We start from the raw sequence: 27,959 nt of genomic DNA, 5'->3' as shown, positions 1-27,959 counted from the left end.
CCTGATGGGTACTATAAAAATAAACAACCTAAAAACTTCTGTATGCAGTTTTCACAGTGGTGTGGTACTGTATGTTTTTTGTTTAATGTGCAAGGGCAATGTAATATTTTCATCTTTCTTTTCCCGCACCAAACCGAAATATAATTGTCTTGCTGAAGAAGAGCAACAGCATGAACTTTGTGAGCTCACAGAGCAATGAGGTGTGTTCTCATTGAAATGAGTAGTATCTGTTGATGCTTCTGTTTGTCTTCCTCCTCAGACAAAAATGGAATGTTTTATTGTATGGTTAGATTAAGGTGTACTAATTCATTTGTTTTCTGTTTTTTCTTTCCGTATTTTGTTCAAATGTATTTCTTTCTTTTGGATTTGGCTATTTCTTAGGACTCCATTTTAATTTATTGGTTGGCTTTTTAGTGATGCCTCTGCATTTTTTTCCGCTTTGGTAGTTTCTCTCAGGTTATATATGTCATTAACTTCTCCCAGTCAATTTAGAGTTAATGTTCTACCGTTTCACATAAAATGTAGAAATCTTGTAACCTTATAGGTCTATTTATCCCCACCCCTGCCTTCTTTTATGCTATATTTGTCATATGTATTACAGCTAAATACATTGTAACTCCTGTGAGAGAATGTTACAATTTTTATATAAATAACTTTTAAAGAAGTTAAAAGGAAAAAAAAAGTTTCTTATATTTACTATTTCTCGTTCTTTTTTCCTTCCTCAAGATTCAGGTTTCTCTCTGATAACATATCCTTCAGCTTGAAGAACTTCTTTTAGTATTTTGTACTGAAGTTTTGCTGGTAACAAATTCTTAATTTTATTTTATTTGAAAATGTATTTCATCTCCATTCTTGAAGGATATTTTTATTCTGGCTGAGATCCCCATGCCTCAGTACTTTAAAGATGTGTTTCCACATCTGGTGACATTCATAGTTTCTAAAGACAAGTCTGCAGTATTTGAATTGTTGTTCTTCTGTATGTAATGTGTCCTTTTTCTGTCCACATTCAAGGTTTTCTCTGTATTTTTGGTTGTCAGAAATTTGACTATGGTATCCTATTTTCTTAATATTTATCCTTTTGGGTTTACAGAGTGTCCTTAAATGGTAAATTTGTGTCTTTTAACCACATTTATGAATTTTCTGGCCATTATTTCTTCAAAAATTTTTTCTACCCTAGTCTCTTTATTCTCTTATTAGATTTATTAGACTCACTCATCTCTTATTAGACTCTCTCTATGTTAGACTTTTTAATATCTTCCTTTAGGTCTCTAAGACCCAGTTTATTTTCTTTTAATTTTTTGTCAAATTGAATTATTTCTGTTGATCTGTCATCAAAATCATTCACTCTTTACTGTCATCTCCATTCCTTTCTTAAACCCATCCAATAATTATTTTTTAGACTTCAGATATTTTAATTTTTAAAACTTCCATTTGTTTTTTGTGTGTATGTGTGTGCGTTTTCTTTTTCTCTGTGAGATTTCCAGTCTTTTCATTCATTACAAGCATATGTCCTTTACTTGATTGGGTATAGTAAGGTACCTGGTTTAATGCCCTTGTCTGAAGATCTCAGTAGCTGTGTCATCTTGAAGTTGGCCTCTTTTGATTATCTTTTTCTTTGAGATTGGGTCACATTTCATTGTCAAGGAGTTTTGGCTTGTGTTATAGATATTATGAATGTTATTTGTGGAAATTTTGGTTTCTTTTTTATGTTCCTCCAAAGAGTTTTGATTTCTGTGTTTTAGTGAGCCATTAATTGGATCACACTCAGAGTGAAAACTCTATCTTGCCTGAGGTTAGCAGCTGCTCAAATCTCAATTTGATTTCTTTCAGCCTCAACTGCAAACTGCCCTGTGAATGTGTACGTCAGGGTTCATCCAAAGACTTGAGCAGAGATGTGCCCAAAATTTGGAACTCATCTTTTCTGCCTCTCTCCTTTTGGGGATTCTGTCCTTACTTTCTGGTGATTATGGGTGTCCTGCTCTTTCCTGTTTTTCTTCTATCCAGAAAGATAGTAAGTTTTCTATTGGAATTTTAGTTCTTGCATGCTGTGGCTGCTGCTTGCCTGCGGGATGAAGCTTTAAAATGGGAAACTCACTTGTGCTGATCCCTAAAGCTGTTAAAAGGAGAAACTCATTCTGGTCTCTTCTTCCAAGTTTATATTCCCATCCAAAATCAGCCTGGTTTTGTTCATTCTCCTGGTAGACCCTTTAGGTTTACTCTTAAGGTGGAGTCTTTATGTAGTTTGTTTTATATTTATATTTTTTCTCCAGAATTTATAGTAGCTGTCTGTAGGAGCATAGTACATCATGTTGGAAGCTGAACTCACTAGTTCAGTTTTGAGATTGCCTCCAGCATATTTGCAATCTGCTTTTAAAAATAATACTTTTTAAAAATAATACTTTTAAAATAATAATAATTATTATTATTTTACTAATTCTTGGAGATCTACTTAGATTGCTAGACATCCCTCTTCTACTTTGAATTTCTTTTTTTTAACCCATCTCTAGTTAACTGAATTCTTATGACGGACTGTCATGTGAATGCCCTAATTTTATATGTGCCTTAGCCACTTAGACATTTGAATGCAAAATACCACACTTCTGTGAAGTACCAGAAGTACATAGAGATGAACAAGGTATGTTCCCTGTTATAAAGTTTTATTGGTAGGGTATACGTGAAAAGTAAATGTCAATGTTGAAGACAAAGTAAGTGCAAATTACTTTCTGAAGAAGTGTGATTAATATTGACTTAGTTGATGGAGAACACTTCTCAGAAGAGAGGACATTCGATCTTAGGCTGATTCAAAATTAGAAACTCAGTAGGTGGGGGAAAAGATAAGGGAGGATATTCTAGGACTAGGAAGCAATAGGAGTAGAATATGAATGTGTGACAAGGCTTGGCATGTTTGGGGAGTAACTAATGTCTTTATGAGGCTGGAGCATTGAGTTTTCTTTTTTTTAATTTATTTATTTTTGGTTGCATTGGGTCTTTGTTGCTGTGCGCGGGCTTTCTTGTTGTGGAGCACAGGCTCTAGATGCGTGGGCTTCAGTAATTGTGGTACAGAGGCTCAGTAGTTGTGGCTCACAGACTCTAGAGCGCCGGCTCAGTAGTTGTGGCACACTGGCTTAGTTGCTCCGCAGCATGTGGGATCTTCCTGGACCAGGGCTCGAACCCGTGTCCCCTGCACTGGCAAGCAGGTTGTTAACCACTGTGCCATCAGGGAATCCCAAGCATTGAGTTTTCTGAGAAATATAGTATTCAGTATTGAAGCTGAAAAAAGTAGATTGAGGCCACCTTGAAGAATGCCACCTCAGGAGTGTGAGTGTTATTCCTGAGGCAGCAGAGGATCATATTTGAAAAGTGAATGGATGTGATCCAACTTGTATTTATGGCAAGATAATTGTGCTGGCAGTGTTAACTGTGGATTGGCATGGAACATAATAGAAGAATAAGCAATACAGAGGACCTGAATCAGAGCAAGGGATAGTTACTCAAAATATTGGCAAGGTAGAAATTAATACAATGGGTAACTGAGTGGTTAAGGGAATATGAAAGATGTGTTACCAAATTTAGGAGATTAGGGCTTCCCTGGTGGCACAGTGGTTGGGAGTCCGCCTGCCGATGCAGGGGACACGGGTTCGTGCCCCGGTCCGGGATGATCCCACATGCCGCGGAGCGGCTGGGCCCATGAGCCATGGCCACTGAGCCTGCGCGTCCGGAGCCTGTGCTCCGCAACGGGAGAGGCCACAACAGTGAGAGACCCGCGTACCACAAAAAAAAAAAAAGAACAAATTTAAGAGATTATTGCATTTCTAACCACATTTGTAAATATCCCAACATCATGCTGATTACATGAAACTTCTGGAACATTTTTTATTTAGAGTTCCTTTTATAGCAGTGTACATTAGGCTGTACTATAGTGAATGCAAAGTGATTTTTCTTAGGACATGTAATGATGTTATTTCAAAGCTGTGATATGGAACGTCTGTGTGTGGTTTAGCCACTAAGCCTAGTGAGGATTTAGGTTTCTCTAACACTTTTTAAATAATGTTTTCTCTTTGGGGGTAGTTACTTGTCTAGTTCATAGAGTCATTTATAGTCTAACTGCTTCTCATTGGAATTTTTAAACTACTATTCATTTATTTAGAATATTGGTTTCAATTATTTCTAAAGAAGAATGGTAAGCTAACAAATAGGGAACCAGTTTCAGCCCCACTTATATTAAACTGAATGTATTATTTCCACTTTATACATTTATTTCTTCCACAAATATTTATTAGTGCCTACTGTGTGTCAGGCATTGTTCCAGGCACCAAACATAAAATATTGAACAAAACAGACGACACTCTTGTTTTCCTGGAGTTTTCAATCTACTGGGGGGGAAAAACAGATTGTAAACATCCCCCCATAATATGATATTTGAATAGAGAGACCTGAAGGAAATTAGGGGAACAAACCATTCAGATATCTGGAAGGAAGCATTTTATGAAGAGGGAAGAACAAGTGGCAAGGCCCTAAGGAGGAAGCATGCTCAGTGTGTTTGAGCAAAAACAGGGGTCCATGTAGTTGAAAAAGAGTGATCTAGGAGAATGAATAGTAGGAGATGAAGTCAGAGAGGTGGGAGGTGGAACCCATGAAACACTGTAGACCAGTGGATTTAATACTGAATGAGATGGGTAGATTTTGAGCATAGGATTGACAGGATTTGAGTTGTTTTGAAAAGGTCATTCTAGTTCCTGTGTAGAGTATACACACTGTCACAGGGTCAAGAAGCAGGGAGACTCTTTAGGAGGCTATTGCCATAATACAGAGGTGCTCAGACTAAAATGATCATGTTAAAAATAGTGAGTCAGGCACTTCCCAGGTGGTCCAGCAGTTAAGACTCCTTCCTCCCAACACAGGGAGCTTGGGTTCCATCCCTGGTCAGGGTATACCGCATGCCACAATGAAGATCCCATGTGCCGCAACAAATGACCCAGTGCAGCCAAGTAAATAAATAAATATAAAATAAAATAAAATAAAAATAGTGAGTCATAGTCAGATTTTGAAAATGTTTATAAAGTAAATCTAATGGGGTTGTATCACTGAGAGACTGAATAGGGACATTTTTTGCTGAGACTTACCCAGAGTTGGAGAAGAGGCATCCAGCCTTTTTTAGAATGGACTTCTTTAGTGCCTCTGTGGAAGAAAACATCTGGCATTGTTGTTTAGGTGCAGGGCTTTGTTGTTTAGATTCCAGAGGAGTATGACAGTTGCTTTTAGGTGCCCTGGGAGGGCCTTTTCTTGTTTCCAGAAATTTGACAGCCAGATAGTTTAGGTGAGGCTTGGAGATGGCTCAGGAGCTTTGACAGGGTTATTAGAATGTCTCTTCAGACAATCAGAGCAAATCCTCAATATACCAGGTCACTACAAAGATAGTTCTCAAGGTGGTACAAAATACCTGCTTGCCCTTTGAGAACTTAGTTTCAATCCCTGGACATTAGGCAGTTTTTTATTTTTCCTAAACAGATAGACCTGCCATTTCCTTTTGACCGTCTACTCTTACTTCATTGATTAAATCACTAGAATGTCCTGTTTAATTGTATATTTACAGGACATTTATATAGAGTGATGTGGCTAATAAAAATAGCATAGCGAAATCACTGTTTGGAAGTTAATTTCAAAATTAGTCATTTTCTTGAAATTAGTCATGTTTAATTATCTTATTCTAGTGTACTTTGGCACTGGAATATCCCTACTTTTAAAATCTTAGTTCTCATCAATTCCAAATAGAAATTGTGATTAATTTTAAAGATGACCTAAAAAGGTGATTCCTTTAAATCTTTTTACTGGTCTTATTTTCTTACATACTTTAAAAAGAGTTAAACTTTTTAATTTGACAGTTCACTTTACAGAATCTCAAATTATTTTTTATTTTTAAAATTTTTTTATTTTTATTTTTTTTCAGAATCTCAAATTTTTTAGTAAAAAAAAAAAAAAATTCCGGGGCTTCCCTGGTGGCGCAGTGGTTGAGAGTCCGCCTGCCGATGCAGGGGACATGGGTTCATGCCCCGGTCCGGGAAGATCCCACATGCCGTGGAGCGGCTAGGCCCGTGAGCCATGGCCACTGAGCCTGTACGTCCGGAGCCTGTGCTCTGCAACGGGAGAGGCCACAACAGTGAGAGGCCCACGTACCACAAAAAAAAAAAAAAAAATTCGGGCTTCCCTGGTGGCGCAGTGGTTGAGAGTCCGCCTGCTGATGCAGGGGACGCGGGTTCGTGCCCTGGTCTGGGAAGATCCCACATGCCGTGGAGCGGCTGGGCCCATGAGCCATGGCCGCTGAGCCTGCACGTCCGGAGCCTGTGCTCCACAATGGGAGAGGCCACAACAGTGAGAGGCTCATGTACCGCAAAAAATAAATAAATAATTCTGTAACCTATGTTATGTACTTCATATGAAGCAGCAGGTCTTATATTTCCGTACAATTTCAACATTTCCATAACTTTTCTGTTTTGTTTTTCGTTAATGTGTAGCATAAAAACAAAGGATTTGCTTTTATATTCTAATTGATTCTGTTTCACAGTGAATTTCTGGAAAAACACATTGGTAGATTTATTTCATAAGTATCTAAAATTTGAGAAATATAATAAAAAATGGTGGTGGTGGGTTTTTAGGTGTATATTGTTTTACAATTGATTGCAGCCTTTGAGTCTGATCTAAAGGAATATCATTAGCCCACGAATAAAATTGAGTGAAGAAACTACTGAAGAGACACATCCATAGCTTTGGTTATCTGACATAGCTATCTCCAATCAGATTTCTTTTATCAAATCATCTATTGAATCATCCTATAGCAGATGGCAGTCCTGCAAAGTATATTATCTTTTCCTTATTTATAACAGTGTTGGGATTTGATATTTTTGAAGTATTTTATTTGCTAGAGTAAAAACCTGATTTCACTGCTACCAAAAGCTGTGTGTATGTGCATGAAAGAGAGAAAGAGACAGAGAGTAAGAGAGGTATACAATCCACTGTGCTGTTCCTCCCAACTTTATGTATGTCCCTTTTCCACAAGGAATAACTCTCAGGCATAATACAAAGCAATGTGGCTGTATTGACTTGCTTTTCTGAAAAGCTTTTTTTTTTTTAAATTTATTTTTGGCTGTATTGGGTCTTCGTTGCTGTGCACAGGTTTTCTCTAGTTGCGGCGAGTGGGGGCTGCTCTTCATTGCGGTGCACAGGCTTCTCATTGTAGTGGCTTCTCTTGTTGCAGTGTGCGGGCTGTAGGCGTACGGGCTTCAGTAGCTGTGGCTCGCGGGCTTAGTAGTTGTGGCTCGCGGTCTCTAGTGTGCAGGCTCAGTAGTTGTGGCGCACGGGCTTAGTTGCTCCGCAGCATGTGGGATCTTACTGGACCAGGGCTCGAACCTGTGTCCCCTGCATTGGCAGGAGGATTCTCAACCACTGCACTACCAGGGAAGCCCTGACTTGTTTTTCTTATAGCTTTGCTGCAGGGATATCCTAACTACTCTTCTCTTGATTTTGTGTATCCCCCACCCTGCTTTCCCTTTCATTACTTCTCTGCTCTCTAGACTCCCCACCAGTACCTGAAATATTTTCCAGTTCCAGACGTGTTTCTCCCTTCACCCTCGTAGTCTAGGGTGACAGAGTCTTTGGTGATAGGTCTGGTGGTAGCAGGTGGGAGAGGAGCTGGTAAGCAGCTTTACTCCTCATTCACCCCTTTTACCTCCAGGTAGGTCTTGTCTGAGCCTAACCAAAGCTTGAATAATGCTTCATGTACACAAACCCTGTACTGTTTTTTGAGCCCCTGGGGGCCCAGATTGGCGGGGGGGTGGTGTGGAACAGGTGTATAGGGTATAGAAAAGTCAGTACCCCAAAAAAATGTTTCCAATTTTTGCTAATGGCTAAAAACCTAGAGAAGTCTCTAGGATTTTGTGCTAGGAGAATGAAAGAAGTAGAAGGATAGAAGCTGTGAGATAATTTTATACTGATTCAAGAAAGAGAGCACTTTCAGTCAAAAAAGATGGTGGCAGTAGAGAGGAGGCAGGCAAAGTAGTACCTGAGTCCTTCATAGGAAAGAAAGTAATGCTAGATATTTTACTTGGCTAAGTTTACTTGCTCCTCCGAGAGTCTTGCTCTCTGACATCTCAAAAACTTGGTTACACCTTGTATTCCTTCTTCAGGCTCCCAGCCTCTTAGGGAAGTGCCTTTATGTGTAGTAATTTATGATTTGCTTTCAGTTACTTTTCCTATTAAATGTTTCACAAGAGAAGAAAGCAGATTGTTCCATTGAATTCACAAACCAGTGTTTTTAGATATACGGTCTAAAATTTAATGTTTGTTCTTTACTGAAAAATGTTAAATAAAATATTAAGACTTTTAAAATGAGGCACATGGAATCAAAATATATATTGGATTTTAATTGGTTCCATTCAGAAAAGCAGGTACTTAAGAGATTCTGTATATAAAAGATTTTAGAAGTATCAATTTAAATTTCTATATTAGTTAAATTATTGGTTAACCCTTTTAATTTTGTTGCAGAGAAATAGAATAGATTAATTAGAAAGTTAAGCAAGACTCAAAAGTGTTTCTGCTACTTAATTATTCCTAAACTTTCTGTTACATCTACCATTTTAATCTGTAAGTTGAGGCACTGGCATCTCAAAAATTGTTGAATTGGCATATGTAGACTAGAAATCGGAAGGAAAGAAAAATATATGGCAGTGGTGATTCAGACATATCTTAATAGAAATGTTTTCCTCCTAATTACTGTATTGCAACTGTGGTATATTTTCTTGTTGATACATTGTTTTTCAGATTTTGATCAATTTGTATAATTTCTGTATTGTTTATTTTCTGTGGGTAATTTCTTTTTTCCTGGTTACCTTGGTCTTGTGGCTGAAGCTTTGGAAAGTTTATTACTCCTGTCATAATTCTATGTTTGTACAGCCATTGTGTTGAGCAGAAAGGAGTCGTTGATGCTAAAGGATGACTCTTGCCTTTGTCAGTGCCAGCCACGATCTTCTGCTCAGAGTCTAGATAGATTAACAATAAAGCTGTAGAGCTCTTTTAAACCCTAGCCAGATCCTTGTTACTCTATAGCATCCTTTGAGCCCTCTACATGTCTTGTATCATTGGTATGTAGTACTCTTTAGTTGGTGGCTTAATTAATTACAATTTTATTTAATTAATCTTTGCTCTTCTTTGATGTTGTGGAAGTAATTAGTATCACTTGATAAGAATTAAGTATGTGTTTTCACAGAATTTCATTTATCACTTAAAATTTTGTCTGAGATGTTTTCTATAGCAGATACCCATTTATTTTCTTTTACATATGTATTTAAAATAACACATAGACCCCATATTTATTAATTATTTGATAAAAGGCAATTCAGAGTCATAAAATGAATTATTTTCATTAGAAATAGGATCATCAAAATAAGTTTGCACTGTATGTTCTAAATCAATGAAAGTTATGTTTACTCCCCACCCCCAGGCCCACCACTGCTTTTTATGGATTTGTCTACTCTAGGTACCTCATATAAGTGGAACCATATACTATTTGTCCTTTTGTGATTAGCTTATTTCACTTAACATAATGTCCTCAGGTTGTAGCATGTGTAAGAATTTCTTTCCTTTTTGAAGCTGAATAATATTCTACTGTAGGTATATACCACATTTTGTTTATCCATTCATTTGTCAATGGACACTGAAGTCACTTCTACATTTTGGCTATTGTAAATAGTGCTGCTATGAACATGGGTGTGCAAATATTTGAGACCCTGCTTTCAGGAGCCAATTTACTTTTGCATTTTACTTTGGATATATGATATTTTAAAAATATAACTCATTTAGGAAAAAAGTTACAAATGGAAAGTATGATCTTTTTAAATAAAACTTTTCCTAAAATTATTTGCAGTTTCGTAAGTAGCTTTATATTAATGGATTTTGTAGATTGATAGTAGTCTTTGTCTTGGATTGGGTCTCATTGCAATCCTATCTGCTATTCTACAGTGTTGATTGCAAAGAAAATGCTTGGAAAATAGATCACAGGTAACTGGATACTGGAGAAATATTTAGTAACAAAGTGTGTTTTTACATGATACTCCCCAGACTTGTAGAATCTTTCTTAAATCTAGAATTTCAATAAGAATTCTCCAAGAATGAACAAAACAAAAACACTTTTTGTTGTTGTTGTTTTTGTTTTGTTTTTACATATAATCTGTGTGTTTTTAAAGCTTCTGATTCATTTGAAATTGTGCTTAGTGTGTTGTTTATAGTAGGTACCCATCTTTTCTGTGTACTGTTTTTGATATAGGAAGTACAGATTCATAAAAAGAATAAATTAGGGTCCTACTAACTGAATTAGTAATTAGTGTATTTTACTTTGGGTACTGACTTCCTTTCCTTGCTTTTGTCACCTAGTCCTTCAGTTGGCAATTTGGTCCCTATGAAAGAGCCTTGGGAATCGTGGCTAGTTATTGGAGAATTTGCAGCATTTAACTTAGTACAGACCACTTCTCATCTAAATCACAGAAGACTTCAAGGAATTTTTTTGAAGAAAAAGAGGTTCTAAACAGAATGTTGTTTTTGTAACATCTAGAGTTTTCTCATGCAAGAATGAAACAAAAAAAGTCAACCATTTGTATTTCATCATAGAAAGAGTCTCAGAAGGGGCTGGGAAAGTGTACCCTGTTAGGAGTCAAGGATGAGAAAGGCTGGTCTTCAAAACAGAAAAGGGAGAAATGGCTGGATTGAGAGATCTCCAACTCTTTCAGATTTTTCTGGGGATTGATTGGAAGGTGAAAATAATAGAGCCAAAGCTTCAGAAGGAACATTAAGGAGGATAGTGAACTGTTTTGTTGTTAATGGTAATTTATCCTTGTCACATTGAGTCTTCCTTTGCAATTTTCTTAAGAATAGACCTCCTCATTTAGAATCAGATTTTAGAGGAGATTTTATTAGGATGAGTTGTCACATCATTTTGATTAGTTTTGATATAATTAATGTTGATTTGATATGGTTTGATATAGTTTGATTTAGTTTGATGTCTTCAGTTAAGAACAGCTACTCAGTGCTTTGATAGAAACCAGTTTTATTAACTCGAGCACTTGTTTGACTTGCTTCATTTTCTAACCCTTATTCACTTCGTATATTCATGGAGGCAGTACTAAACTTTAGAAAGTTGGGGGTGGGGCATTCATCTACTCTTAGAAGTAGCAGTGGGTGGAGACAGGTGGAGAGACCTAGATTATGCTCTGTTCAAAAATCTCCAAAGACCTACATTGGCAATGTATGTAGGGCATTGTATAGAGCAGTGATAACGATACTCCCAAGTAACTTATTTCTGCAGGTTTCTGAGGTAAGGATTGATACACAGCCAGTTCCAATCAAATGCAGATACCACCCACTGAATTGTATTATCTGCTATACCAAACAAAACCCATCATTGTATCCTCTTGGATTTATATTGTTTACTTTCTTCTCTCCTTAGGTATGGATGAACGAGGAGGTACAACATCTTGGGGAACAAGTGGTCAACCAAGCCCCTCTTATGACTCATCTAGAGTAAGTTTGCTCATCAACCCTTGATTAAAATTGTAAAGATAATTTGGCAGAATAAGTAAGTTCTTTCATATGTGAGTTCTATTTCCTAAGAGAAGTGAAGATTAATGTATTTTATGGGAATATATTAGAATACCCAGTACCTTCATGGTAGCTTTAATTCTTTCCCTTAACTGTCATACTATGGGAGTTCATTTTATGTCCTACAATGAAAGAAATATTCTTGATGTTATTTCTACACCTCAACTACTTGTAATATCCTTTACTAAAGCTGGAAGAGCTTGGAATGCCTCACTAAGTAATCTCTAAACATAGTCATTTTTCTTCTTGTATTGTTTATTTGCCTTGAGAGCTCTCAAAGGACCAGCTTCTAGTCTCCCCTTTCACATTCTTGCTATAGTAGTCATCAGCGATTTGTATCAGGGATTCTATAGCCCTGTCTCTTGGAAGCATATCAAAACAGATACAACAGATGACATTTCTTGGTTGGCAGTTAAGAGAAAATAGGACCAAGCTAACATGCTATACAATGAAAGGTTAAAAGTTTAGAGCCTTTTCCAGAAATTAAAAGAACAAAAAAATTCCCCAAAACTTAAAAAAATGAGACTGAGAGACTGAAAATTAGACCAAAGAATTGACAATAAAATTAAAGGCTGTGCCCCCAGATTCTGCAGTAAATTGATGAGGTTAAGAGCTACCTTTTCCAAAAGGTCATACTTTGAATGAATAATGAACTATTTATTTCTCTCAGAATTAACCAAGAGAGAATAGACAAGCATAAAATTTATGGGCACTTAACTCTAGAAGCAAATTGGTTTAAGTGGAAGAAAACCTGAATAATGTGATTGGAATTCATAGTCTCCATATGGGTTACACTGTTTTGCATTGAAAAATGCTGAGTGAAAATACTTACTAAAATATGGGTTTTGCTATTATATTTGGCTGTAAATATGTTTAATTTATTTTAAATACTTGGGAGAAGAACTGGGATAGTCCTGTGGAATCCAGGAAACTGTAGAGAGAGACTGTTAAACATGGGTTTTAGTGTTTCCTTCTCTCAAATCAGTGCTGTGAAAGCTGAGTTGTAGTGTAAACAGCACTGTCCTGGGTATCACAGGATCTACTATCGACACTACTTTGAACTTGCTACTTAATCTTGGACGTGATATTTTATCTTGTGGGTAAACTGGTTGATATCCAAATTTCCTTCCACCTTTAAAATTTCTTTATTTTTTGAATAATATTGTGAATAGGAAAGATAGGTTTCCTGTTTCGATTTTGAAGTAGGGATTTTATGTATTAGAGGACAATACTAGTTGATACTGGATTATTTTCTTTCAGAGCCTTGAGTTACTGTGTGATAACATGTTATTTCTTAATATACATTAAATGGTGCCTTTGTACCTTACTTCCCTTTCAAGCTTTCAGTGTTTTTCTACTTGAGTACTGAATAGGATTTTAGGAGAAGAGACCATAATAATACATCCAAACATTTATATATTTCATGTTCCTGAAATTAAGTTTACCTTTAGAGATGGACTTCAAAGCAAATCTTGCTTTTCTTTTTGCTATTTGATCTATAGGTCAAATGTGAAATGCAGTTTTTTATTCTTAATTTGTTTTTTCAGTGTATGTTATGTACAATGAAAAGTTAAATTGATTTCATAGTAGTTTTCTATTATAAAAATCCAGATTAATCTCCAGATATCCCATACAGCCATATGCTTGCGTGCGCGCACGCGCACACGCACGCACACACTATTCACACACATTTTTTTCCCTGCCTGGCTACTGAGTGATCTGATAGAACAGTGATTTACTGCCCTCCTTTCTTTTTGTTTTTGGTGAAATCTACTCTTCCAGTAACTTTTTTCCTTTATCCTAGTCATGATTCTGTGTTAGTCAAGATGTTATATTTTATTTACAATTTCAAACCATTTATTTCTCCCCTGAACTCTTCTCATCAGGGAGAGACATTTATGGTTATCTTTGAAGCTGTCCTCAGCACTCCTTTATAGGAAGATTGTCAACTTTCTGAGTTTTATTATTAAATATCTTTTACCACGTTGACCATGTTTTTCATAATCATAAGTATAGATGGATATAGTTTTGTTAATAAGAATCTCAGTTGAACAAAGTACTTAATTCTCCTTAGTATTTTAATACAGTGAGTTTTTAAAATTTAGAAATAAATAATGATATTGGCCAAAAGCTAGTTTTGACACATTGTTAGTAAAATTAAGTCAGTTTAAGCTTTAATGAAATTTTAGATGCCTTTGTAGAAATTATGTGAATGACATTTATTTAGACTTTACTATATTCTATAAATAACACACTTCCTTCACGGAAAATCTCATTTAATAAATAATTTGATTTTACATTAATGATAGAAAAAATTTTAAGTTTACTTTTTGTGGTATGTCGTGATAAAAAGGTATTTAAAAACTGCAAAATGGGGGGCTTCCCTGGTGGTGCAGTGGTTGAGAGTCCACTGGCTGATGCAGGAGGCACGGGTTTGTGCCCCGGTCCGGGAAGATCCCACATGCCGCGGAGTGGCTTGGGCCCATGAGCCATGGCTGCTGAGCCTGCGCGCCTGGAGCCTGTGCTTCGCAACAGGAGAGGCCGCAGCAGTGAGAGGCCCGCATACCGCAAAAAAAAAAAAAAAACTATAAGGGAGAAAATAATTTTTTGTAGTACTGTAAGCAGTATTTAGCATATGAACTCTATTAATACTGTATTACTATACATTTTAGTGTACAAGATTGGCTATACAGATTCATGAAGGTTGAGATCAATATTTAACAACTTTTCAAAAAAAACTATAAGGGAGAAAGAATAATTTTTTTGTAGTACTGTAAGCAGTATTTAGCATATGAACTCTATTAATACTGTATTACTATACATTTTAGTGTACACGATTGGCTATTCAGAATCATGAAGGGTTGAGATCAATATTTATTTAACAACTTCTCAAGGAGAATTTTTTCTCTTTATACTTTTTGCCTATTCGGTCCTGACTTTAATTTTGATGAAGATACCATTCTGCTCTAGTAACCTTGATGCATAAGTGAGTTCCACTGGAATTGTGTGGCTAAGAGGCCACAAACTTCTTTTCAGTGTTTCACCCTATGCCCATTTTCAGAAGTAAGGAAAGTCACTACAGCAGAGCTCTTTCTAGTGTGTCTTCCCTGTTTTTCCCAAAACCACCAGAAAAGTAGCCTCATAGCGTACAGGTGGTTGGTTGAGTTTCCGGTTATCAGAACTACCCACAGCACCGTTGACCTACTCCCCACCTGTGCAGAACAAAAACACACACGTGAACAGATAAAAGCATCATCATGATTGAATAGCGCTTCTATTTTCAGAAATTTGTGAAAGTGGTGATTGAATTTAAAGCACCAGAGACTGAAAGGAGCGATTAATCTCAGATAATTTAGACATGGGCAGAGGTATAATTAATTAATGACTTTGTCCCCTCCCTCCCTTATTTTTTATTCTTTCCTACAAATGAATGTTTTCTATATTTGACCTTTGTAACCAGGCATAAAGGCCAGAGAATATCATGATTTTTCTTATTTTCTACAGTGTTAATGATTTATTCTAGTTTCAGATTCCCCCCCCAACTCCCCGTCTTTAGAAGGCAGTGATTAAGAGCACATACTCTGGGGCCAGACTACCTGGGATGAATCCCAGCTCTGCCACTTACAGCATGTGTGATTCTTGTCCAGTTACTTAAATTTACTGTACCTCAGTTTACTCATCTGTGAAATGGGGATAATAATAATTACTTTACAAAGTTGTTGTGAGAATTAAATGAGATACATGTACAGTGGGCAGTGCTTAGATCAGTGTCTAGTACATAATGAGTGTTCTGTAAGTGTTGGCTTTAATCTTATATATCTCAGAATTTATCAACTAGATTTATTTGTAACAAACAAGTTTAAATGAATGAATACATTTGCAACTGTGCTGCATTCTAAGTGTAATGAATAAGAATTGCTTTCTGATTCAGTCATGCTTATTAATACTATACTTTTACTTCTTTTATAATTGTAAAGGACATAAATAAAATTGATTTCCTTTCCCCTGCAATTTCTTTCTTGGGAATGCAGAAGTCTTCTGAGAAACTTTGATATAAAAGTTTTTGTCTGTATAATGCTTTATATATAATGAATGCTCTGTATGTGTTTGCTGAATATAATCAGATTGAGGAAGAATCATTAGATATACTAGATTAATTGCGTTTGGAGTTTGAGGATGGGAAGGAACCGAAATTGATACAAGCTGGTGAAGCTTGAAGTAGGTGGTGGTGGTATTAATTAATGGTTATAGGGCTTTCTTCTGTGCTTACAAATTATTGCCCTGATTGATGACACTGCTTAGTGAAGCATTTTATTTAAGATCACAGCCTCTGAAGAGTCGTGCTCTGTGACCTTGGACAAATTACATAACCTCTTTGTGCCTCAGGTTTCTAATCTCTATAATTATGATAATCTTACAGATACTTTGTAGGATTTTGGTAAAGATGGAGTATAATAATAGCTATGAAGTATTTCATTTATTGATACAATAAATGAAAGCTGCTGTTACTGTTATTACCACCATTATTATTTTCTCCAAATATCTAATATTTTATTATATATTTTCATGCTTATATTTCCTCATGTACAAATTCTGTTTCAAAAATATTGTCTGATCATTTTAGTTTACGGAAATTCCAAGGGGCCATGTCATCTTGGTTTTCCTGCCCTTTTAAGCTCTGCTACCCAACCTAGGCCAAGCTCACAGTGCCGAAGTACCGTTGCAGTTTATACCCTGGGCAAGGTGTTATGAGAGGGCTCATAGGAAAGAGAAGTCTTTCTGTTGATACTCTTTCCTGCAATACAGAGTTTTGCATTCCTTAATTTAAAAGGTATGAGTTCACTGGTAGGTAACCACTAATAGAAATTATATTTATAGGTACCATCAATGCCCAGGAGTTGGCAGTTTAATCATAAGTATTTTCAGGTTACATATAACCCATTGTGGTAGTTATTTTTGGAAAAGGAACAACATTCAATTGAGTAGAGTTTGAGTGCTTATTTTTTCTAATTGCTAAATTTCTACCATGGTTTTCCCTTCTCTTTATTTTATTTTTTATTTTTTTTTGCGATATGCGGGCCCCTCACTGTTGTGGTCCCTCCCGTTGCAGAGCACAGGCTCCGGACGCGCAGGCTCAGCAGCCATGGCTCACGGGCCCAGCCACTCCGCGGCATGTGGGATCTTCCCAGATCGGGGCACGAACCCGTGTCCCCTGCATTGGCAGATGAACCCTCAACCACTGCACCACCAGGGAAGCCCCCCTGCCTCTCTTGTTTTTGTTTTTGTTTTTTTGCGGTACGCGGTCCTCTAACTGTTGTGGCCTCTCCCGTTGCAGAGCACAGGCTCTGGACGCGCAGGCTCAGCGGCCATGGCTCACGGGCCCAGCCACTCCGCGGCATGTGGGATCTTCCCAGACAGGGGCTCGAACCCGTGTCCCCTGCATCAGCAGGCAGACTCTCAACCACTGCACCACCAGGGAAGCTGCCCCCCCCTTCTCTTTATAATATGGTTTGCAGAATGAAACAATCTTGCTCGTGTTGTTCTTCCTTCCCTCCCCATTTTGCAATATTCAGATTTTGAAAGCTAGAAGAATTTTCAAAACTAGAAGGTGTTTTATTTATATCCAGTCCTTTTAGTTCGTAGAGGAGGAAACTTAAGAGAGTATGAGATTTGGCTAGGTTGAGATGTGTGCTGTTGATACAAAATACACATGAGATTTGGTCAGAAAGTTTGCCTAGTCAATGACAGACTCTGGCCTAGAACTCACATATTCTGAATTCTGTGCTAGTATTTTTAACCCCCTTACCTTAGAATTTCCCAACTGAAAGAATTGTCTTAAATTTTCTGCCATATACTGAAGGAATGGGAGGAGAGAGAGGACAAAGGTGAAAAAAGAAGAGGATCTACAATTGATAAAGAGGGCATTGGACGTTATTTGATTTTTTAAAAAATTTGCCTGGGCTTCCCTGGTGGCGCAGCGGTTGAGAGTCCACCTGATGATGCAGGGGACACGGGTTCGTGCCCCGGTCCGGGAAGACCCACATGCTGCAGGGCGGCTGGGCCCGTGAGCCATGGCTGCTGAGCCTACGCATCCAGAGCCTGTGCTCCACAACGGGAGAGGCCACAACAGTGAGAGGCCCGTGTACAGAAAAAAAAAAAAAAAAAAAAAAAATTTGCCTGGCAGGTATAGTGTTTCATGAGGCAGAATAGTGTACAATTTAAGAGCTTGAATGTTGAAATCAAGATGCCTGTGCTGTTTCTGGCACTCCTATTTCTTAGCTGTATGACTCTAGGCACGTTGCTTCTCTTTGCCTCAAACATTTTTTTTCTTTTCCCTTTTGCACTGGTTGTGGGGGCCGGAGGTGGTGGATACTAATAATAACTACCTTACTGAAGTTCCGGACTTAGGCCTATTAGTGGAGAAGGGGAAAACCAGTTATGTGGTGATGAGTTGGCTTTAAAATACTTAGCTTAGCTGCTGTGTATGACTCAGCACAAAATAATCTCAGGGACTTTCTGTTAGGGGATAAATAGTTGATATGTTTTGAGTTCTTTCATTGTAAACATACTGTGTGACTTGTGCTACCTGTTGCAGTGAAGGGATATGAGGGTACAGTTTATTTAAAAAGCACCAGCAGTGGTCATTTCTCAGATCAGCTGTCAGGAATACTTGTGGATGGCAGCCTGACAGACCAGATCAGGTAGAAAAATGAAAATATTAGGGTACAAGGATTCAGAATTTGTTCTAGATTTCTGAGAGTCATACACAAAGCCATAGATTAGGTACTTGGGTTAAAGGAAACAAAAATAAATAAAAATTCAACTAGAGTAAACATAGAGCTTTCAGATTCTATGGACACTAAAATGAGTCCGTAAGGTTATCTGTATTCATTTAATGTTACTTCTCTAACAACTCTGGACCATTTCTGTCAGATGTGGCTGAAGGGATCTTTAATTTTGCTTAGTGCTCTCTCCATTCTTAGCAAGTATTCAATATCTGTTCCTTCATATATATGGAAGAGTTTGGCTAATAACCACTCTGAAGTTTGAAGGGTAGCAAGTTGGAGATGGCATAATAGGGGCTTAATTCCCATCACATGTTATCTATGCAAAACAAACAGAGGTCATTCTGACTCCAGGAAGGGTTATACTGGTGGAGTTTTGAGAGAACCTGGTGTGTAGTTCATTTACATTTGACAGTAGGGGCCTTGGGAGTACTTAGGAGCAGAGAGAACATGTTGTTTTCTTCTCCCAGCAGAGCACAGTGGCATGAGAGCTACCCTTGTAAATAAGGATGACAGTGTTGTCTGCCTGCTTTTAAGGAACTTGCTCTTTCTGTGGTTCCCCAGTTTTACCGTGCTGAGATTTGTAGATGCACTCAGTTTCTGAAATGTCAAAAGTGAATAAATGTGTATCTTAGAGTTCAGGAAATATGGTTGGAAATACAAGTCATACTTACCAAGTCATCTTTATTTTAAATAAACTGTAAAACTTTAACTCTTTTAAGGCAGCAGTGAGAAGCTCTAATTAGGCAACAAATAATTAATTACCAAAGTAATTTCACTGATTACCATGAGATTACAGGAGAGGGAGAAATTCCTTTGAGTGGTCAGGAAAGACTTAATAGAATAGGAAGAGTTTGAGTAGAATATTGTAGGACAAACAATATTTGTGTGAATAAGGTTGAAAGGAAGACAGCTCTTTCTGGGAAGGTAGAATGATGGGACCACAAGTTACAGAGGCACCAAAACCACAAAATTTAGAATATAGTAAATCACCTTGCTTTGTAGGTGAATAGTGTGATAAGGCAGATAACCTTTCTGTAGAAGAAATAAAGTCTGTCCTTTGAGAAATAGAGAACCAATTAAAAATAAACTTTGTCACAGGGAATGGCACAAAGGGTTTTATAAATATCGATATGCTGTGGTATGAAGGATGGATCCAAACACAAGAAATTGGATAATCTGATATGATGTTACTACACAGGCCCACTTGGGATGAAATAAGACTTAGATTGGGATGATAGGATCAAGATCACAAAATATTGGAGAGAGGAGAGATGTCACAAAGGAAAAAGAAACTGGTACACTTGGTGAATGAGGAAAATATGAAATCATGTAGACTCACTATCCCCAGAGAATGATGACTCCTGAATTAAGCTCCATGTGTTTTATTTAGCCTTTGACAAGTTAGTTGTGGTTGTGTTATACAACTACCAGATTGTTTGATTTTGATAAATAGCTTCCCTTACAAATGGGAAAATCTAGTTGTGTGAATAAAAAGTAAATAAAATAGTTTTTACTCATTGTCCCCCATTTGTCAGCGTTAATGGGTAATAAAGTTCACTCCCTTAGAGCACATATTTTCTCTAGATTGTTTACTGTTTGCATTGTTTTTATTTTTGAGGGGGATAATGGTATAGGTTTTATAGCTACTAGGGGATCAAATGCAATAATTAGAAAGGACACACAAATTTTGAAATAGTATTTTATGCCTCTTGATCTCAGGTACAAAACACGAGATGAAGCAGTTAAATAGCAAAGCAAGACAGGAGGGACAGAGAATTAAAGTAAGTGTTTTCTATATATTGCATCTATGTTCCCATTGATCTCTGTTTTGTTATGTAACTGCTCCTTCTGAATGTTTTGAATGTGAAGAAAACTATGGGTAAGAAAAGGGTGTATTTTAAAGTTAGGTTCAAATAAACCCATGAGAGAAAATGTTGTTTGTTAATCTTGGTCGTATTCAAACAGCACCTGCCTATAAATTGTAATCGTAATGTTTTTGGATAAGGAGAAATTGGGTTAAGATGATGTAAGCTCCTTTAAATCTCTTGCTAGCAGATATTTAAAATGAAAGAAATCACATAGCTATCAGATTGTCCACTCCCATTTTTAAGCCAGTCAAACCTATTTTTTAAGTTTAGCCATTCAACAGGGACAATGCCTGTTGAGATGCTCTAACATAGATCTTTTGGAAAGAGCCTGTATGTCAGTTTCTCACCTCATTGTGAGTTTCATTTAACTTTGTATGCCTGTGAAATAGCATCTTTATCAGGATTGATCTTTACAATTCTCTTTTTTTTTTAATCTTCTCAGTGTTGGGTCTTGAAAGTTAACAAGTGGAAGTCAAAACATAATAATCTTTGAATCTCTCTTACATCCTTTTTTGTAATTGTTGAGGATTTATTTTCTGACAGCTTTTTTTAAAAGTTATTTTCTATAAATTTAAATGTTTCTTATTCATGAGAAAATAATGGAGGGTAGATTCTGGCAGAATACATTTTTAGGCCTGCTTAGCCTGTTTTAATTAGTAACAATATTTACAACTACCATTTGTCACAATATAGTTTAAAACCTTTCACATGTTACCTTTTTTAAGCTTCATACCAGCTCATCAAGAAGCCATTTAAAAAATCCCATCCATTTTAGAGGTGAAGAAATTGAGGCTCAGAGAAGGTAGATAACTTACCAGATATTAAGCACACAAGAGTAGTAACCAGGCAGTATAATTTTAAATTACTGTCCCTTTGGACCATATCACACTTGCTGAAGTTTAAGAGAGACCCCAAAATAGTTGTTATTACTACTTGTCCAGGACTTTGACACATACTCTAGAAGTTGTAAGATGATGTCACTATCATTATTTATTATAAAAATATTATTCACATTTTATACATTAAAAATATAAGCCATGGAATGAATCAGATAAATTTGCTTCCTGGTATCACCACTGTATTTGACCTTGGAAAGGATAAAATAACTTAATCTCTGAGCCTCAGATTTCTTATCTGCAAAGAGATTTATCTCATAAGAAGTGTGTAAGAATTAAGTAGAGGCATAAAGTATTTAGCACATATGTGTAATTTATTAAGAAGTCTATAAGTGTTCCTCTTTTTACAGTCAGTCTCTTGAAAAGTTACTCCATTTTGATATAAAACCATGTTAAGAATTTTACAAGTCTTGGATGCTCCTTAGAAAGACAGCTGTTTTGAATTCCTGGAGTATGTCCTGAACAAGATGGGGGACCTGTTGCAGTTTTTAAATGCCCACCAAGAGGTCCTATAAGTCAGGAAAAGTTAATTATGTTTATAAAATTGAAATTATTGGAAACGTTCATTACAGATGAACAGATCTTGGGATTTGGAATTATCCGGAAAAATAAAATTGGCCAATCCAGGTTCTTATGAACGTAGATTCTTATTAGTCTACATTCTTATGACAGAATGTAGATTTTAAAAGAGGAGGCTTCAGTTAATTTCTCAAATCTGTTTGAAAGATATCTACCTCACAAGGTAGTGATCCTCAATGAGCTTATGTATGTCAAAGGCGTAGCATGATCAACTAATGTCAGTTCCTTTTGTGATGTACTTTTGTTATATATTCTAACATTTTTATTCTGAGAATAAGAAGCTTGGACTGTTTTCCTTCAACATATTGAACAGACACTTAATCTTTTGTGCTTTCAAATGAAGTAATTATTTTCATGTGGTTTTATATCATTATCAATCTGCTGCTTTTTGCATGGAGCAATCATGTTCTTGGTGTATAGTATAGGAAATTATTTAGTAATTGAGCAATGAAATATCACCTGTACTGAACCAAACGTCTTCTCTGCATTGGTGATACCATGAAATCTTATTAAGTTTAGACTTTTCTGAGTTCTTGCTCTGTAAATATTTTTTTCATTTTCCAGTAACCCTACCTTGCTCTTTTAGATCACTTTTCCTCAGTATCTTCCTTCCCAGTTTAGAATTTTACAGTCTTCTCTTGGGTGTCCATATTTTAGTTTGTGTGCTGTTCACATGAAAATCCTTTTTTCTCCCACTTTTTTTTACTTATGAAGCACTTACTGAGATTTCACTATTTTCTAGTCACTGGCATTAGTTGGGCAGAATGAAAATGAGCAGTCCACATTTCCTGGGCAAAAGGAGTGTTCCTTCTCATGAGAAAAACAGATTGTTATACCACAGAATGATAAAAGTTGTAGTAATGAAGGCCCAGGGAGAGTAGAAGCACAAAAATAAAAGCAATACTTGGTTATAAAACCTCCAGGGCATATCAAGTGAAAATGATGTTTTGTAATACAAAGAACAGAGGACTGATGAGTTACTTATTCTGGACTTAATTCCTAACATGTAAAACAAAAATTTTTGAACACTATCAGAGTTTCTAGAACTGGGCTCAATAGGTTATTAATAAACAATATATAAATACAGAGCTCTGTGGTCCAATATATTTATGTATTATTGAGTTAAAGAAATTAGATTTCCTTGTTGGTATTAGGTGTCTCAGTTTTTAATATTATTGTAAATTATAAATCTTTAAGAAAGGAGCAGAATATACTTCTTCTCACATTTTTTTTCCTACCGTGGAATCTTTCTGTGTTACATATGAATTGTTTGACTGATAGTAACAGTCTCAAGAAATAGTAAATTAGACAGTTTATATACTTAACTATTAATTTAGATCCATGATCCATTGCAAGCTCAGTTTTGGTTAAGTATAAAGTCAGGGTCAAAATTGATTTTTTTTTTTTTTTTTTTTTTTTTTTTGGGCATAAGAGTATCCAATTTTGTTGGCACTGTTTGTTGAAAAGATTGTCCTTTTTCCCATTGAATTCCCCTGTTATCTCTGTTGAAAATCAATTAACTGTGTATGTGAGGATCAATTTCTGAACTCTCTGTTCTGTTCCATTGATTTTTTTTAAACCTTTACATCGATACCATATTATCTTGATCACTGTACCTTAAAATACATCTTGATATCAAGTAGTGTAAGTCATCCAACCTTAATTATTCTGTTTCAAAATTGTTTTTCCTATTCTAGGTACATTGCATATACACTGAAACATTTCGACCAGCGTATCTGTTTCTAGAAAATCTTCTGGGATTTTAGTTGCATAGAATCTCATCAGTTTAAGGGGAATTGATATTTTAGCAATGTGGAATCTTCTGATCAGTGACTATGGTATAACTTTCTCTTAAGTCTTCTTTAATTCCCGTTAGTAATGTTTTATAGTTTTCAGTGAACACATATTACACATCTTTAGCTTATCACTAAATAATTTTTTTTTTTTTGCGGTACGCGGGCCTCTCACTGTTGTGGCCTCTCCCGTTGCGGAGCGCAGGCTCAGTGGCCATGGCTCACGGGCCCAGCCGCTCCGCGGCATGTGGGATCCTCCCGGACCGGGGCACAAACCTGCGTCCCCTGCATCAGCAGGCGGACTTTCAACCACTGCGCCACCAGGGAAGACCACTAAATAATTTTTGATGCTGTTATAAATTTAAATTTCTGGTTGTTCATGCCTTATATAAAAACTATAATAAGTTTTGGTATATTGACCTTATATCCTGCACCTTGCTAAACTCACTAGCTGTAGTAGTTTTTTTGTACATGCTGGAGGATTTTCTGTTTGGATAATGAGAATTTAACTTTTTCTTTTCCAATCTGGATTTTTCCCCTTTATTGAATTGGTTATGATTTCTTGTACAGTGTTGAACAGAAGTGACAAGCGCGGATAGCTTTGCCCTGTTCTTGATGTTGGAAGAACAACCAGTCTTTCGCCATTAAGCATGACATTAGTTATACGTTTCATTCGTGTGATTTATTAGATTGAGGAAATTTCCTTTTATTCCTAATTTGTTGAGAGTATTTATCAAAAATGGGTGTTGGATTTTATTAAAATAATTTTTTGCATCCATTGAGGTGGTCATATGGATTTTCTTTTGTAGTGTGTTACTGTGGGATTATATTGATTACTATTTTTAATTTTAAACCAACCTTGCATTCCTGAGATAAATAGCACTGGATTACTATGTGTTGTTCTTTTATATATTGTTGAATTCAATTTGCTAAAATGTTGTTAAGAATTTTTATATTTGAGTAATACTGATCTGTATGATTTTTTTTTCCTTGTCCTGTCAGTCAGAATTTGATATCATGATAATACTGGCCTCAAAGAATGAGTTGAGAATTATTACTTCCATTTTAATTTTTTGGCAGAATTTATGTAATGTTGGTATTATTTCCTCTTTAAATATTTGGTAGAATTTACCAGTGAAGATATGTGGGCCTAGAGTTTTCTTTGAGAGATGGCTTTTAATTTTAACTTTATTAGTAGATAAGAACTATTCAATTTTTTTCTTGAGTGAGCTTTGTTAGTTTGTGTATTTTAAGAAATATATCCATTTGTCCATTTTATCTAAGTTGAATTTATTGGCATAAAGTTGTTCATAATTCTCTATTACCTTTTAAATATTTATATTAGTTATCTCTTGCTATAATAATAAATTACTGCAATTTTAGTGGCTTAAAATAGTACATATTATGGACTCACAGTTTCTGTGGGTGAGGAATTAGGTATAGCTTAGCTTGGTCCTTTGCTTCAGGGTCTTTTATAAGACTGTAAGCAAAGTACTTGCCAGAACTGAAAGACTGATTGGGGAAGGATCTGCTTCCAAGATCATGTGTTTTTTGGCAGGATTCAGTTCCTTTTGGTTTGTTGAACTAAGGATCAAAGTCCCCTGTTGGCTGGAAGCTGCCCTCAGTATCTTGCCAGTTGGGCCTTTCTGTCATGGCAGCTTACTTCATCATAGCCATCAAGGGAAGAGGGATCTGCTAGGAAGATAGAAGGCACAGTATTATGAAGCCTAATTATGGAAATGGCATCCCATCACTTTTGCAATATTCTTTTGATTGGAAGCAAGTCGCTTAGGCCAGGTCACACTGAAGAGGAATGGCTTATATAGGGGTATGAATACCAGAAGACATAGATCATTGAGGGCCATCTTAGAGTCTACCTGGCACAGCATTTGTAGGACCTGTAGTTAAAATCCCTACCTCATTCCTGATATTGGTGAATTATTTCTTTTTCTCCTGATCAGTATGGCTAGAGGCTTATCTCTTTTACTGACATTCTCGAAGAACTAGTTTTTGTTTCTTTGGTTTTCTCAATTGTTTTTCTGCTTTCAGTATGTTTGACTTCTACTCTTACCTTTACTTTGAGTTTAGTTTGCTCTTTGTTTTTTAGTTTCTTTTTTTTTTTTTTTTTTATAAATTTATTTATTTTATTTTTGGCTGCGTTGGGTCTTCGTTGCTGTGCGCGGGCTTTCTCTAGTTGCAGCGAGCTGGGGCTACTCTTTGTTGCGGTGCGCGGACTTCTCATCGCAGTGGCTTCTCTTGTTGTGGAGCACGGGCTCTAGGCACGCAGGCTTCACTAGTTGTGGCACATGGGCTCAGCAGTTGTGGCTCACGGGCTCTAGAGCGCAGGCTCAGTAGTTGTGGAGCATGGGCTTAGTTGCTCCGTGGCATCTTCCCGGACCAGGGCTCGAACCCGTGTCCCCTGCATTGGCAGGCGGATTCCTAACCACTGTGCCACCAGGGAAGCCCTGTTTTTTAGTTTCTTAAGGTGGAAGTTGTGGTCATTGATTTGAGATCTTTCATCTTTTCTAACAGGCATTTAGTACAATAAATTTTCCTCTGACCATGGTGTTACCTGCATCCCACAATTATTCCTATTTTCTGTTTTCATTTCATTCAGTTCAAAATACTTTATAATTTTATTACTGAATGAATCAGGTCCCCCCACTTCCTGCTTACAAAATCAGTTACAGACTTACAAACAGTAGAAAAGAAAGGTGCTCTTAATCAGAATGGCAGCAATCTGGGCAGATGGTGGACTCAGCATCCCTCACAAACCACCTCCGAAGATTCTGCTCAGCCATGAAACTTTTAAAGAGAAGGAGGGAAGTAATCTCCGTTAATCATTGAGATAGGGGGTCAGAGTCATCATCATCCCCCCACTGCAGGCTCGTTGACTTCTTGTGATCTTCCTCTAGATGTTATCTTGTTCACACAGTTTGTTCGGGAGATGACTGAAGGGGAAGCTAAGGGAGAGATCTGGTCATCTTCATTTCTACATTTCATTGCTTATTCTTCATTTCTACTTCTTTGATCTATGGAAAGAACCAACAAGTTAGACAAGGTATTGTGTGATTAAAAGATTTGAAAGCTGTGCTTGGGCCAGAAATGAGTAGAGCATGGTGGCACCTGGTTTAAAAGTTAGTTACAATATAGCTTTGCTAAAGTGACAAGAAAAGGGGCTTCCTGCTGAGGGTGGTTTCCTGCAAAGAGCTGCTTACAAATCCCCACTTGTCAGAACATCATTTCATTTCTGTGGGGTTAGGGATGAAGGTCTGTCTTGTAACTTCTTCATGCTGACATAGAGTGCTATATTCTCAGAGTGGAGGGTTGTCAGCATGGGTCTGTAGCATCTCTGCTGATGATTTTGGTTGTCTGCTTATATATACGGGTAAAGAAAGCTACAATTACTTTGATGCCCACAAAGAAATAGATTATTATGAGCAATAATGTTAATCCCATTCTCTTGAGGCCAGTTCTTGGAATTGTGCTAGCCATAGATTCAATACTGCTCAAGCTGGAGCAGCTTATGTCATGGCTACAGTCTGGTCATCATGCAGTTAGCTTTTTTCCTGTGGTAGCAGTTATAGTATCTGTAAAACAATTCAGGAGTGTGCATCAGACACTGAGTCTGTGACTGTTGTCCTAATCATTAACTGTTCGGTTTTGTACTTGGGGCCGGGGTGGGGGTGGGGGAGGTCCTGCTCTGTTCCAGTTTTCCTGTTGCTTTCTTCCTTGACCCTTGGGTTATTTACAGTTATATTGTTTAATTTTGAAATATTTGGAGATTCTGTAGATATGTTTTTATTATTGATATTTAAAATAACATTGTAGCCAGAGTACATGCTTTAGTTCTTTGTGTAAATCTGTATTTCGGTCTGGTGTTACTTTCCTTTCGACTGAAGAACTTCCTTTAACATTCCTCATTGTGTAGGTCTGGTACTGATAAGTTTTTCATGTTCCATGTGTCTGAAATATTCTTAATTTTTTGTACAAGGTATAGAGTTCTAAGTTGCCATCTCTTTTCCTCTTCTCCTTCTTCCTTTTCATCCTCTTCTCCCTGTCTCCTGCCTCTCCCCTTCCCCCCAGCAATCATAGGATTCACTTTGTTTCCCCTCTCTCAGGGATCACTGTCCTGCACTGACCATGTCCTGTGTCTCAAAACTCTTGCTTAATGTATTTTGTTTATTTTTTTATTGTTTCAAGTGTGAGGGTTAATCTGGTCTGTTACTCCATCTTGTCTGGAAGTTGAAGTGGAAATGTAGTTTTTAGTTAAGCTAGTCTGACAGGGACCATGGATTTGCTTCATCAGTAGGAGCCCTATGAGTAGCACGTTATAAATGAATGGAGAAGTGAAGCCAGCACTATTAGCTTTTCCTGCACAACACTGAAAGT

At 36.9% G+C, this 27,959-nt stretch overlaps 1 protein-coding gene across 1 annotated transcript in view; it reads left to right on the top strand.

The window, feature by feature from the left end:
• TCF12 (transcription factor 12) overlaps positions 1 to 27,959 on the top strand; it is a 393,445-nt gene that overhangs the window by 148,132 nt on the left and 217,354 nt on the right. The window contains 1 exon segment of the mRNA XM_032621190.1: positions 11,492 to 11,565. Within this exon segment, the coding sequence (XP_032477081.1) occupies positions 11,492 to 11,565 (74 nt within the window).

The sequence above is a fragment of the Phocoena sinus genome, chromosome 2 (assembly GCF_008692025.1).
Source record: "Phocoena sinus isolate mPhoSin1 chromosome 2, mPhoSin1.pri, whole genome shotgun sequence".
In the NCBI taxonomy this organism is placed as follows: domain Eukaryota; kingdom Metazoa; phylum Chordata; class Mammalia; order Artiodactyla; family Phocoenidae; genus Phocoena; species Phocoena sinus.
This window is presented reverse-complemented; position numbering and strand designations above follow the sequence as displayed.